General features: G+C 47.3%; 1 protein-coding gene and 1 non-coding gene across 2 annotated transcripts; one reads left to right on the forward strand and one right to left on the reverse strand.

Moving 5' to 3' along the window:
- The first annotated feature begins 84 nt into the window (after positions 1-84).
- On the forward strand, positions 85-156 carry TRNAA-UGC. The gene has a single exon. It is a non-coding gene; the product is annotated as a tRNA-Ala (tRNA).
- Positions 157-1,862: 1,706 nt separating this feature from the next.
- Positions 1,863-14,148, reverse strand: DHX37 (DEAH (Asp-Glu-Ala-His) box polypeptide 37; the record flags this gene model as incomplete). Its single annotated transcript, XM_010183919.1, has 22 exons — positions 1,863-1,933; positions 2,574-2,671; positions 3,555-3,628; positions 4,046-4,140; positions 4,813-4,950; positions 5,384-5,498; positions 5,872-6,044; positions 6,169-6,285; positions 6,534-6,658; positions 6,788-6,976; positions 7,341-7,447; positions 8,041-8,152; positions 8,601-8,833; positions 9,405-9,481; positions 9,741-9,879; positions 10,538-10,614; positions 11,056-11,151; positions 11,520-11,634; positions 12,122-12,223; positions 12,750-12,863; positions 13,488-13,584; positions 14,056-14,148. Coding segments are annotated over 22 exons (2,557 nt in total), but the record flags the coding sequence as incomplete, so codon positions are not given.
- Between the last annotated feature and the right edge of the window lie 534 nt (positions 14,149-14,682).

Here is a 14,682-nt window from a genome sequence, read left to right on the forward strand (position 1 = left end):
AGCGGAGCGGTTCGGTGGCGGGGCTGACGTGCGGCTTGCAGTTGTTTTGGATGGCTTGGCTGTGGAAGAAACCCACAGCAAGCAGGGGATGTAGCTCAGTGGTAGAGCGCATGCTTTGCATGTATGAGGCCCCGGGTTCAATCCCCGGCATCTCCACTTGTTTTTAGCCAGTTTTTTAAAAAAAAAGACGTAATTTGTAAACACTGTGGGGTTTTTTAAATCTTTTTAAAAATCTCTTCCCTCCCGTGAGCACAGAGCAGTTTGCAAACTTCTGCTGCAACTCCTGCCAGAGCAAGGAGCCCAACCCAGAGCCCCTCATGCCTGTGATCACTGCTAAACACCACGGCCTTGTAGCATTTATGTTACACACATGGCTACAACCGGCTCTTCTCCTTCTTGCTCAAAAACAAAAGCTGCAGTTTCATACGTTTATGTATTTTTTGTCACTTACTTGTGTCCTGGCCTGCAGCCCCTGAAGCACATGGGAGCCCTCGGTGCAGGCCTCCAGTGTTTTCCGTGTGTGGGTTGCACCCACTTCCTCCAGGGCCTGGGGACACGGGGGTCACTGCCCACACCTTCTCCTGGTGCGGTGGTCCCAGGAACAGCAAATTAACAGAGTGAGCACAGGATTTATAAGGCAGTAAAAAGATGGGGTGAAAGAGAAGGTAAACTCAAGCTGCACATTTTCTCCTGGGCCTACCAAAATTTCTTGCTGCAGAATGAGCAGATGGCATGGTTGAAGTCAGCTCTGTTTCCTAAAAGCAGCCCCTGAAATGCAGGCTGTACAGAACAGCACTGATATCCCAGCCAGCAGAGCAAAGGCACCAGCAGATGTGAGTGACTGCAGCACTGAGCCAGGTATGAGGAAAGATTTCCAGAAAAGTTCTTGAAAGCAAGATTAATGGATACTCTGAACTCATGGTAAACTCGTAAAGATAAAGAAATATTAGTACTGGGTCTGGCTGGGCTGAAGGAGATTCCTTCACATCAGCCCAGATGCTGCTGTTTCAGATTTGTGACTGTTTGATAACACACCGGTGTTTTGGCTGTTGCCAACAGTACTTGCACAGTGCCAAGGCTTTCTCTTTTCCCTTCTCTACCTCCCCCATGAGTAAGCCAGGGGTGGGCAAGAAGCAGGAACCCTGTGCCATGTAACAGCATCCTCAGAGACTGGCTGGGCATCCTGTGGGAGGTGGTGAGTGATCAGCTTTGCATCATTTGTCTTGGGTTTTCTTTTCCTTCCCCTTTCCTTAATTAAATTAATGTATTTTTATCTCAACCCATGGGTTTTCTCGCTTTTACACTCCCTACCCTCAGCCCCATCCTGCTGGGGATAGGGAGCGAGTGGCTGTGTGCTGCTGAGCAGGCACAGGGTAACCCACCACCAGGGCCAAAGGTCCAGTCTGCGCCTGGATCCGCAGTCACGCATGAGGAAGGGTCTGTAACAGTCAAATTCTGCTTACTGCAGCATCCCACACAGAAAACATTTCTCCAAACCAAGAACTATACATATTTATTATAGTCCATATGACTAATATAGTCCAAAGAGAAGCTTAATAAAAAAAACCAATCTGTAAAATACAATGGATAAAATTATCCAAACATTAATATTACAAAATACCAGCAAAACAGCTGGTAGGGATTCTGGGAACACCAAAGTAACACCCAGTTCACTTAAAAGGGCTGGACATGATGATCTTGAAGGTTTTTTCCAACCCAAACCATTCTATGATGATAAAAAGATATTGTTAACAGTTAACAAGTCCATCTGTGCCATCCAATTTCCAAGAAACTGAAGCTCTCAGAACGTCCTGGAGAAAAGGAGTCCATCAGGAACAGAGTCGGGCACTTCACAGCACTACCGGTGGCCAGTTGTTGGCTACGTCGTCATGCATGGCTTCAGGGATCCACTGGCAATAGGCTGAGAGCAAATCTGGAACGAAAGAGAGGAGCGATTAGACGGGTACGGGAGTCAGGGGCTGCTGGGGAGACCAGGCTGTGCAGTGTCACCCTGCTCACGGGCCATGGCAGCTGCCCGGCTGAGAGCAGGGACCGACTTCCCTTTGCTGGGACGGTGCTGGAGCTTGGGCAGCTGCATGCAGATACAGAAATATCAGATATGGGAGAACTGCTGTGGAAGCCATCACTGCAACCCCACTTGAAGGATTTCTGGTTTGGTTTGACGCTTTGTTGCTGCTTCTATAAAGAGCTCTCATAATCTGGTACCCTAATGTTGAACAAAATCCCTTTTTCCTGTATCCACTGACAGGATCATCACAGTCCAGTGTTACAAAAGCCCAAACCAAACATTTTAACTGTGATTAGAACTACAGACAAAATTCCTTAAAATTCAGAGAAAGTTGCTTTCTAAAGTACGAGAAACTCCCGTCCTTCACAAGAACCAAGCACAGAGCATTACTGTTTCTGGTGAGAAAACAGCAAATATCTGGAGTGTATGAAATGAAACCATGCATTTTTTAAGTTGTAATTCAAAATGTCAACTGCGCTTGAGGCACCATGAAGTCTGCACTGCTATGACTAATAATTAAGCAAGCAGAACACTGAACACTTACATTTAGGGTTTTTCTTCCATGCAGCCAGTAGAGCATCACGATTATCACAGTCTTCTGCAACTAGAGCCTGCAGGAGGGATTCTGTCCTGGGCTGGAGTCTACATCAGTCCAAAAGAAAATGGTACAATAAAACAATGATCATTAGCAAAGTGTTCCAGCCTTCAGCTTACCTTTCTGAATTCATACTCTGAATACTTCTAAAAGGTTAAATGTAGATGTAGAAATACATGACCTCTGGATATAGAGACACGTAATGGGCTCAAAAGGGTTCACTAGCAGCAGTTTGTTCCCCCTGCCATGACTTTTTCAGGTAGCAGCAGGTTGCTCCTGTTGCTGGCAGCACGAACGTGTCTGCTGCAGCTGCACAGCACAGGGTAAAGCAAGAAGGGATCCACAGGTCCCAGTGTTGAACGCTGAACTGATTACAGCAGGAAAACACTTTGTGCCTTTCAAAACCCTTGCATCTGCCAGCTCTGTGGACATGCATAGAAAACTCAGAGAGGTTATTTTGGTAAGCAAGAGATGACATGGGGGGATGGCAAGGCTGCAATAGCTGGCAGTCCTTTAGAGGGTCACCATTCTGTAAATGTAATCAAAACCACAAGAGAAACATGGCTTATTGCAAACGTGGTTTTGAAAGGAGAGACAGAGAGGGTAATTGGCCAAGCTGCAAAGAGAAACAAGGCAAGTGGTAGTGCTCACCTGATGGTTTCTTACACAAGTGAGCAATCCGTGGGACGCAGCCCGCAGAGGTCAGTGCAACCAGCAGGTCCTGTGTGTTCCCCACACCGCCCTTACAATAGCCCAATTCTCTTGAGACACCATTTCTCTTGGTAAGAAAAGCCATTTTCCTCTCCCTGCAGCTCCAGCCAAGATCACTATCTAGAACACCCTTCCCAGCATTGAATTTGTTTTAATTTAAAAGGAAGTGGAAAGTGTTCAGTGGAGACAACAACGTTATATTTGTTTTTAACAACTTACTTGGACCACGTCTTCAGCATTATGAGAGGACTGGACAGCAGGCACCGGCTGTAGGAACCCAGCTTTTCAATGACCTGCAACATTTGGTATAACAAATATAACAAACAAGGTAAATTAACTGTTCTGTGGAGACAATCATCATGAACGTGGACTACTATACATTTCCATCCCATATCCTCTATTACCATCTCTCCCATCCACATCTCCATACCAGACCTGCTTCCCAGATGACTCTTGCCTCCCAGAATGGGCAATAACATGAGCTGTAGGTTTTTTCCCTTTGCAAAAACAGGACTTAAATTGGGGGTGTCTCTCATCCAAATGCTGATTTTCATGCCATTTTGTATTTTAAAGATTTCTTCCCCTGCCACCAGCAGGTTATGAGGAATGGGCACACACACAGAGAAGTCACAGGGCTCATCTCCTCCAGAAACTGGGCTAAAAACTTATTGCTAAAATCAAGGGAAGCACCAGAGCTGGAGCACACTTACCTTTCCTTCAAGCAGGAACTTGGCAAAGTATTTGTAGCGATCGATGCCTTCTGGATAATCAACTTCCACAGCAGGGAGCTGCCAGCTCACTCGGTCTGGAAAGAAAGATCACTTTGGATTTACTGAACACTCAAGGAAGAGGGTAAATTGCCAAGGGGGCTGTGACAACACAGGTGCCAGCAGAAGTGGAGGGTACTGCCACCACCCACCCAGAGGAGACTGGCTCATGGGGATCCATTTGGAAAGGGCAGTGTCAGGAGGAAGGAGCCAGGCTCTGCTCTGGGATGGCCAATGCCAGGACAAGGGGCAATGGTCCCAAGCTGGAGCACAGGAGGTTCAAGCTGAAGATGAGGCCAAAGTTTGTGAGTGTGAGGGTTATGGAGCATGGCCCAGGCTGCCCAGAGAGGTTGTGGAGTCTCCTTGTGTGCAGACACCCAAAGCCCTGGCCGTGTTCCTGTGTGACTGCTCTGGTGATCCTGCTGTGGCAGGGGTTGCACTGGGGGAGCTTTCCAGGTCCCTGCCAACTCCTCATATTCTGGGATTCTGTGATCGCAGGGGAGCAAACAGGCACAGAATGACCATGGCAATGGGAAGATGCCGTTATTTCAATGCTATGGATCCCATGGAGTTACTCAAACCACTGTTAAGCTCTCTGAACACTCCAAGCTGAGCTTGACCTTTCAGGTCTGCCGAGTCTTGTTAAAGGCAGCATTAAAATAACTACAGAGCAGCTCTCAGTACCCAGTGACGCTTTTCAAGACACTTACAAAAGACACTTGGCCTGTGACACCGAACTCGGCCTGTTTCGGGGCAGTAAGATGGAGGAGGATCTTCCAGAGGCTTCCCAAAGTGGCAGTACGGTGGCAACAGGGCAGGAATCCACTCGGGTTCGACTGCAGACACACCTTAGGAAGGGAAACACACACCTGAATGCAGGCTGGCTGCCCAGAGCTGCTGCTCACAGCAGTCCCATAAGTAAAGCACAGGGCCAGGATTTCAGCTCTACAGATTGACTTGTACCTCATTTTTCAAGTCAGATGTACAGATTTACGTTCTTTTGCTCAGAGACCAGCAATAGGTAAGTGCTGCTGCCAGGGCTGGTGAAGAGCAGGTATTTCAGAAGCTAAGCTTTACTCCAGCCCATTCTGCTAAACCAAGAACAAACCAGGCCAATTCTTCTGCTGGTCCAGATCTACAAAGTGTGAGGATCCAAATCCCATGAGGCAAAACAACTCTGTAAGAGCAGCACTCAGCCACCAGCAAGGGAAACGTTGTGCTGAGTCACTTCTGAATTCCCCACCACACCGGCAGAAGAAGCAGGGAGCGGAGCAGCCTCACCTTTCATATACAGCTTTGTAGTCTCCACAATTTCTTGATACACCACAAACTCCGGGAGCTGTTTGAAGAGGACTGAGCCTGGATGGATGAACACTGGGTCGTCCAGCAGAGCAGTCTTTAAGCGAGCACAGGAGATGGAAGCAGAGTAAGATGAGTTATTTGCAATCCAATTTCTTGATTGCGTCTAATTTCAGTTTCTCTCAGATGTCCATTTATATGGTTTCCTTAAGTGATGGAGGTTTTTAATAACCACATAATTTTCTGCTTCACTTTGCAAGATGGACTAATGTTACATCTTAGCTCTTTTATAACAACTCCTACGTGAGGACTCGGAAATTGCAACACTAGAAACGTAAATTCTATGGAGAGAGGCCGCAGAAAGGCAGCACACACAGCCCTAACAACAGCCAGAAGCTCAGGCTTTGCATGGGACTGGCTTTCTACAACACAGATAGGGAAAGGGAATTGGGTCAAATCAAGCTGGTTACCTTGTAGGCATTTTTCCACTTCTCATCCAGGAGCTCTTCTGCCTGAACCCTTCGGGCAACGTGATCCCCCAGCCCTGCCAGCACGATCTGCCTCAAGTAAGTTGCTTGGGCTTCTGTTGGGGGCTTCATCTTTGGATCAACATAGAGACCAGCATCAGTGCAGACCGAGTTCACTGCAGGGGAAAGAAGGGCGAGTTAAGATTCAGTAGGTAAAAAAAGGTTGCCACAAACAGCCCAGTTGATTTGTCACCCCCCGAAAGAGAATTAACACAGCAATTCCTCTCAAAACCCACTCACCCGCTGTTGTCAGCTGCCCTCTCAAGCGCCTGATTTCCAGCATGGCTTTGTATCGGAGCCCGTTTTCCTCACAGAACTTACGGGTGCAGCCGGCGTATTCACAGGCCCCCACTGCTCCTGGAAGGGAACAGTGAGATGGAGAAAACGACTGAGCCAATCCCTTCTCCTGATTAAACCAATGGAGGGATGATATTGTCATAGCCAACACATGCACGTCACAGCTCTCACTCATCATTAGCCTAGAAAATCTACTGCTGGACTTAGTCCTTAGCAGAGGGTGCCTTTGGTTGTATAAAGCTGAGGGCTCAGGGTGGTGGGGAGGAAAACAGAATGGAAGTTCACAGGGAAATTGCTGTCTGCAGTACCTAACATCACCATGAGGTCTCCCAGCTTCTGCATCGGCCCCTGCCCAGCCCAGATCCTTTGCATCTGTACGAGCCTTGTTTTCTTCCCCTTCAGTTTTGCTGTCTCTTCCTCACTTACTGCTGGCCTAAAAAAACCACAAAACAGCATAAATGGGTGTTGTGCTTAGGCGCAGAGGGGCCTCAATGTAAGAGAGGGCATCAGCTGGGACAAGGTGACGCCTCCTGTAAACAGGACGTCAGGCTGACTCACTCACCTGTCAAACTCCTCAAAAAGCTCCCGGACGGTCATTGCAGACACGATGGTGATGGTGTAGGGCAGGCAGTTGTGCTGCCTGCTTAGTGCCAACATCTTCGCATAGCGGGGGGCTACAGGAAAAGTGGCCATTATTCTGCCCAGGGGACTAATGGGGCAACTCAGCTTCGCTGCCAGCTGCTGCTTCAGCCTGGGGGAGGAAGAGAAGAGCCATGCAATGAAGTAACTGCTGCACTAGGACAAGTTTGCATTTCTAATTTTGGCAGCCCGAGTCATTTGATGGGTTTTCTCAAGAGTTTGTTATGTGCAGAGTTTCCTCTTCCTCATGCAGCCCTGCATGGTGCACTCCTAGGGTGATCTTTCCCTGCCCAAACACACCCAGAGCCAGCAAAACAAGGATGGGTGAACCAGACTGTTCTAATGATGCCAGTCTCTATACAAAGCACACCCTCAGATGTGAGGGCTGAAACGGAAAAGCAGCCATGAGGACAGCAGCATCCACTGCCTCAGTAACTGGTGCTGAGAGGAGATTTGTGGGGGACCACAGACGTTACCTTCCCGTCATAGGGGGTTCCTTCAAGGCGCCCAGGGCTATCAGCAGCTCCTCAGCTGCTGCAAGTGCTTCTGTTGGAGGTGGCGTTGGGAACGGGAAGTTGATTACCTATGGACACCAAGAGAAAATGCCTCTCAGTACATCACTGGCACGGCTCCCACTGCAAAACAGAGCCTGAACGCAGTGAGATGTCCTGGAAGGGTGTGAAAACCTCCCCTCTGGTTACATATACCCAAAAAAAAATTTAGGATGTTTTCCAGGAGCGAGAGGAAAGCACGTACAATAGGAGGAAACGCTCAGAACAAAAACTTTAGGAAGCAGGAATACCAACGTCATCCTCAGCTGCCACTGACTCCAGCCATCGCCTTGGGCAGGCTGCCTCAAGGTCTAACTTTAAGTATTGTCCTTTCTGCAGGTGCTCAAGTATTTCCAAAATAAAACCCAACTGGACAGGGTTTTTTCCCCCCACCACTTCTTCTATTCTTATCTAAAAAGCTCATTACCTAAACAAACACATCTGTCAAGACTTGGTGGAATTCAGAGCAGCTTCTGCAATTTGCAGAACCAAAACCAACTCCCAGGATCCCAATTTCTAACACAAGGCACAGCCTCAAGCAATGATAAAAGACATTTGTGTGTGTTTCTGGCTCCTGTGCATGACTTTACTGAGTGCTGTAGTACGAGGCCAACTTACATCTCACCTTTTCAATATTTAATGCCTTCATTTGCAGAATCAAGTCTTCTACCGGTCGCTTTGTTATTTCTGGAGCAGAAAATTTCTCAAAATCCATGAAGACTGCTGAAGAGTATAACCTAGTGGGCCAGAAGTGCTGCTTAGCAACTTAAAAGAAATCCTAACTCAAAAGATATGCATGAAAAATTGGCAAGGGATTTAAAACAAGGCAGCTGTGGGTACTTATTTACATAACCACGTAATTATTTATACAGCTGGGGCATCCCATCTTATTCACAAAAAGTTGCCTTGGCTTGGAATGGAAACCATGCTCATCTGGCCACTAAAATAAGGGTTTACAGCAAGAGAAAGGCATCTGAGAAGCCACGTTCTCAAACCAGCAACACCAGTTGCTTGTGTTTGCCTTCACCTCTCCCATTTGAATGAGGAGCGGACAAAACCAAAACGTTTCAAGCAGCACTAAGTCCTTGTTTAAGGGGCAGCAGGACGAGGGAAGCTGTCAATTCAATTCACACTGACACTCGGGCTTTGTGTGGCTCCTAGCCCTCTTGACGGCAGGTAGCTAACCTGTAGCAGTGCCCTGGCTCTGTCCGGCCGGCCCGCCCAGCCCGCTGGTTAGCTGAGGCTTGGGATATCCAGATGACTCTGAAAGACGAAACCCCAGTAATTTTGTCGTAGAAACGTTTCTTGACCTTTCCACAGTCAACCACGTATTTGATGCCCGGGATGGTAAGCGAGGTTTCAGCCACGTTGGTGGCTACAACACAGAGTCTCGTGCCAGGAGGAGGAGGCCTGAACACCTACAAGGAACAGATGGGCCTGTGAAACGTATTGCCAACAACAGAAAAAGGACACGCAGTCAGCTTGGATGGGTTGCAAAGGGATGACGACACGTATGGCACTGCAGGTGAAACCCAAAAGGGAGACCAAAACTTGGCTCTGTCTCCAGCTCTGGAGCTCTCTATCCAGCCAAGTTAATCCCCCTGAAACATCCAGAGGGGCTCTGGGTGGAGCAGACACCGGTGTTGTGTTTACACATCCTGCTGCCCAAAAGGGAACACCTCTGAAGCCCAAGAATTTTAAGAACTGCTTGTTGGCAGCAGGATCCTGACGTGCCTCACGGCTGTGACTACACTGAACAAGATACAGGACCATGGCTTTTCATCTCTCCCAACCTGCTGGACTGGCACATCAAGGAGATCTCAGCCCAAGCATGGCTTGCTCCCATCCCATCCCATCCCAATTTGCCCATTGGGCCATTCAAGTCTGGCCAAGATGGGTAATTTTAACTCACAAAGCACAGGCAACTTTACATAATGATCACACACATCCATGAGGATTGTTTACTCATTGTGAAAATAAACTCTTTACCTTTGCTTGTTTCTCTGGTGCTAGCAAAGAATAGAGTGGGAGAACAAAGAGTGGAAGGGATGAATCAGGTTTCTCATCTGTGGAGAAACAAAACAATATTCTTAAATACACGGTAAGTCAACCTCCAGGCTCAGCCCCAGCAATGTCTTCACAAACACTGCTTCATTTAGAACCAAAAAGCATTTGGTACAAAGCTGAAGCTGGAGAATCTTAACAGCCTTCCCTTGACACAGGCCTGATGTGCTATCGCACCAGTTTAGCAAAGGACAACCAGCTTATGTCCCACGTTTCACAGGTGACAGCAGATAAGGAATTTCTAATTCCTAAGTGCCAAACCTTCTTCTGAGTCTCCATCTCCTAAATCAAGGTCGATATCAGACCCCATGATATCATCATCAGTTTCAGCATCTCCGTCTTCATCTCCTTCATCCACTGGTACGACAGAGTAATTGTCCAGATCAATTTTGGGGAGTGCCTGAGAAAGACAGGGAAGACGACCACAGAGCATTAAGGGGGAACACAAACAGCACTTTTTATTGCTTTGAAAGCAAAGCTAAGCACTAACTCAAAACCTTTGTTGACCTGAAGGTGACAGAGGGATTGAGAGATTTCATTTGTATTTCAAGGCTGAGGTTCAGCATTTGGTAACTGCGAGAGTCAGAGGGGAATAACCAAAGTACTTTAAACAGCGCTTTGTGCCACGCCAAGCTTCTTCACTTGGAGGATACTGGGGAAATGGTAACATTTCTTTAATTCAGGCCCCTTCGGTTACCATGATCCAATGCCAGCGGACATCCCCTTTGTCACGGATGCACCAGTCCCACTTGGGTAACAAACAGCGAGATGAGGAGCAGCCCTGGAGCCAGCGAGTCTGGAAGTCCTCCCATTACAGTTTTATTTCAGTTGAGTGCTGACCATTAAATCTCCTGCCCACAGTATCCAGGGACACATTTTAGCACTCTGCTGCTCATAATGCAGTTACTGGATTTCCTGAGGGGACAGATGTAGGCTACAAAGCTCCATGCAAATCTAAACCAGCCCGGTGAGAAACACAGCTACGCAGGAGTGCTGCTTTGCAGGGAGGTACCTGCTCCTTCCTGTCTCTCAGAGGCATTCTACCCATCTCACATTACCATAACTCTCTTTCGCTTCCTCGATTTCTTGAATTTTCTGATTTCTTCCACTGATTCTTCTTTGTCATCATCTTGTCCTGCAAAAACAGACAGTGGAATTACTGTTAGCTAAGCAGAAAAGACAGTGGGGAGAGTATGGTCCCACTCCCATCTTTTTGGGGGATTCAAAAAGCATCACAGTACGAAAGCAGCAAATAATCACGTTAAAGGCAGGGGGGACCAGGACAACGCACAAGTTTAAGGTTATAATTCCATTTAGGAACCACACAGAGGATCGACAGCAGCACACACAGCAACTGCCTGCACTGAAGTTTAGGAGACGATTAGCGGAGCTGCATTAGAATTTGGCTTTCTAAAGACATCTCGGGAAACTCCACCATCCCGAAAATAAAGTCTCCAACAAGCACCAGCATTTCCACTTTAATTCACAACCAACAGAGTAACTTTAGGAACAAAGCAAGCTCACTTCTCAGTGGGATAAATTCAAAATTTAACAGTCCTTTATGTTAGAGCATTACCTGCAGTGCTGTTTTTCTGGAAAGGAAAGGCTTTCCTTAGCCTTCTACAGAGAGAGTGAACTTCTGCCTGGCCTGTTAAAAACACCAAAATCCCACCTGCAAGAGAAGAAACCACTCTCAACCTCAGCACAGGTGTTTCACCTTGGAAAGCTTCAGATCTTGCTCTTGATAAACTGAATGTACTGGGAAGTAACAAGGAGGAACAGGGTGTTTGACTGCATCTGTCTTCTAATACTCCCTCAAGAGGCACGCTAATGTAACTTGGATTTCACTGAAGGATCATTTTCACAAGAGAAACCTTTTCAGTAAAAGCACACACTGTATCATTGCAGTCTCACGTTCAACTTGCAAAACAAACCCCAAACAACCCGAAAACAAAACAAAACTCCCCAAAACAATCAACCCAGAAAACTTTAGGCATGTTAAGTGTAACGAATTTGAGAGGTTCCAGGCAGTGACCTTACCTGCGGGCAGCATGCGATGGATTTTACAGACCTTCCTGAAGCACTCCCCGCTGTAGTCATCCAGGGGGGTTTTCTTGTTAAAGTGAACGGTTACAGGGAATTGCCTGGCGTCCACCTAGACAAGAAACACAAGACAGGGTCTGTTTGCTGTCGTAAGTCCAGCACAGTGATCACAGCTTTCGCAGGAGAACTAGACAAGCCCACCCTGTCTTTCTGTTCAGCTCTTGGTTTGGTAACCTGCAAAGCACCAGACCCACAGAAGTTGTCCGTGCTGTTTATCCTGAACACCACAAAACCAAGCTAGGAACCAAAACTTTTCTCTCTCCCAGATCAACTTGGACTGAAGCTTTCTAGTTCTCCCAGACTGGAACTTCCTGCCCTCCAAGATAATCAGATTCTGCCAGGGCAGTTTTCTGATAAAAGTGGAAAGAAAAACACCAAGTCCCAAAAGCAAAAGAAGTCTAAACAAAACAGCTACTTTTTAATTGGTATCTGAAAGAGTTCAGCACCAACCGGAAAGATTAGAGTGCTCCTTTTTTAAAATTAACTTTATAAAGGAAGCCCATTGCATCTGACGCAGATCCCAGCGAGAAGAGCGATACCTGAATAACAGGAGGTGTAACAGAGAACAGCCTGCTGTTGTCGGTGAAGTCTTCAACGCGAAGGGTTGCTGACATGACGATCAGCTTCAGCGGCAGCCCTTTCTGCAGGGACACAAACACCTTATTCTGTGCCTAAGAGCCTACGGCAGTTCAGCTGCACACAAACCCAGGGCTGGATCCAAATCTGTGCACCAAAGCACTCAAAAAGTAACACAACAAAGGCACCACATCAAGTGACAGAAGAGACACACAGGAGCTGGCGCTCCTGATGCTGACAGGGCCCTGCCTCCACACCGCTGCATTCTCTCTCCATCTCTCCAACATCCGTGAGTAAACCAGAAACAGATGCCAAGCACTGCCCTGCAGTCCCCCAGCATTGGTCAGGGCCAAACGCTTCAGGACATCAGCCCCAAAACATCTCCTCCTGAGCATGGTGTTAGCAGCTTTTCTGTGTAACAGTAAGCATCTTGCTTTCTTAGCATCTGCTAATTTTAATTATTTACCTATTGTTTCCATCAGATTTCTATCTACTTCCATGTCTGCTTCCCTGCTCACAGCACTCTCTTCGTGTCCAACATCCCCCTCCCCAGCACACCCACATCTAACACAGAAACACTGCTTCTCTCACCTTCTCACGAAGGGGCACGATGCGAGACAGGAGGCCGATCAGGATATCCGTGTACATACTCCTTTCGTGGGCCTCATCAATAATAATGACTTTGTACTTTGAAAGCAGAAAGTCCTGAGAGGAGAGATCGATGTCACCACATGAAACCTCACCCAAGGACATCTTTTAAGTCAAGACAACCAACAGCTACACAAACACTGACACCCCCATCCTCACAGCCATAAGCCCCTCCTACAGATCTGAGCAGTTCAATACATTTACCCTACATGAACCAGTCTGGTTACCAAGGGTCTCTTCCTTGCTCTCATTTTACACAGCAAGATAACCTCACATTTAGAGACTTGAGCAGGAACATAGAACAAGGGGGAATGGTTTCAAGCTGGAAGAGGGGAAATTTAGACAGGATATTAGGAGGAATGTGAGGGTGGTGAGGCCCTGGCCCAGGTTGCCCAGAGAAGCTGTGGGTGCCCCCTCCCTGGCAGTGTCCAAGGCCAGGTTGGACGGGGCTTGGAGCAGCCTGGGCTGGTGGAGGTGTCCCTGCCCATGGAGGGGTTGGACTGGATGAGCTTTAAGGTCCCTTCCAACACAAACCATGCTGTGATTCTATGAATTACACTTTTGGGGCTGAAAGGAATTTTACTTTGAAAGGCTCACAACAAATCCTCACAAAGCAACTGGCCTCTCTTTCTACCTATACAAAATAATTCCCTTTTTATAACACTGAGGACAGCAACTTACCTTCTGAATTTCTTTCAGCAGCACACCATCCGTCATGAACTTGATTTGTGTGTCATCTGTAACATTGCCTTCGTATCGGATTTGATATGAAACCACTCTGTGAGGAAATACCAGGGTAGCCACAAGAAGCAGCGTGGGGAGAAACAGAAAATTCGCATTCAGACCAGGAGGCAGCTTTCAGCCTAACTAAATGAAAACTTAATGCCCAGCCAGGACAAAAAGCACAGGATCAGCTTCCCAGAGCCTGGCACACACAACGTGCTCGAAGCTGGGATATACAGCAATGTGACTTTGAATGATTTCACTGTTATGGGATGCTTTGTCATATGGAGACAAAGCAGGAGCACTTCCCACACACCATCTCCACAAAGCTCTCCCTAACTTAAAATCAACAAATCTGCATACGTATTTTTAACAGAACCCCACAGAGGAGTTTATAAGTAACCTTCCCCCAGTTCTTTGCCAAAGACTGAAGAAGCAGCGTGCAAGTCTTGATTTCAGCCTAGGACATACACAGAGCATCTCAGCATCACCTTCCTAGCAAGGTCTCAGCTCTTTGTCTCCTCACCTGTGTGACAAGTTCATTTCCTTCGCGACTCGCTGGGACATGGACACTGCAGCCACGCGCCGAGGCTCGGTGATCCCAATAGCACCGTCTGAACTGAAGGGGAAGGAAAGAAAAATAGGGGTTGTCTGTCTGTTTTAGAGAGATACATGCTTAGAAAGATGACAACAGGATTTCTGCACAACAGCTCTGAATTAAGTAGTTACCACTTACACAAGTAGCAGCACTTTCTGTGACAGTTAGAAGAAAAATAAAGAGAGGAAGCTTTGGGATTGCCCTTCGATTGATCTGAAGATGCATGCACCACACAATTCTGTCCCCCAAACGTTGTCTCTGCAATTCCAGCTCACTGCACCTCCCTCTAGCAATGGGATCCATTCCAGAGAAGACACTGAAGCTGGGGCAGCAGCAGCACAGAAGCTGATCGCACCCTGATGCAGCTCGCAAGAAGCATCTTAGGAGGTGCCCAAGCTTATTCACGGCGCCCACAGTGTCAGACAAACCACAGCGCTTTTCAAGGATGTTCTTAAGAAATATGCACTTCTTTTTGCAAAGGTAAAAACAAACCTCTGTAAGCAGAGGTTAAACTATGCCAGATGGGCAGGCAATATTATATATAAATATATAATA

The sequence above is a fragment of the Mesitornis unicolor genome, unplaced genomic scaffold (genome assembly GCF_000695765.1).
Source record: "Mesitornis unicolor isolate BGI_N332 unplaced genomic scaffold, ASM69576v1 scaffold40564, whole genome shotgun sequence".
Classification (NCBI taxonomy): Eukaryota; Metazoa; Chordata; class Aves; order Mesitornithiformes; family Mesitornithidae; genus Mesitornis; species Mesitornis unicolor.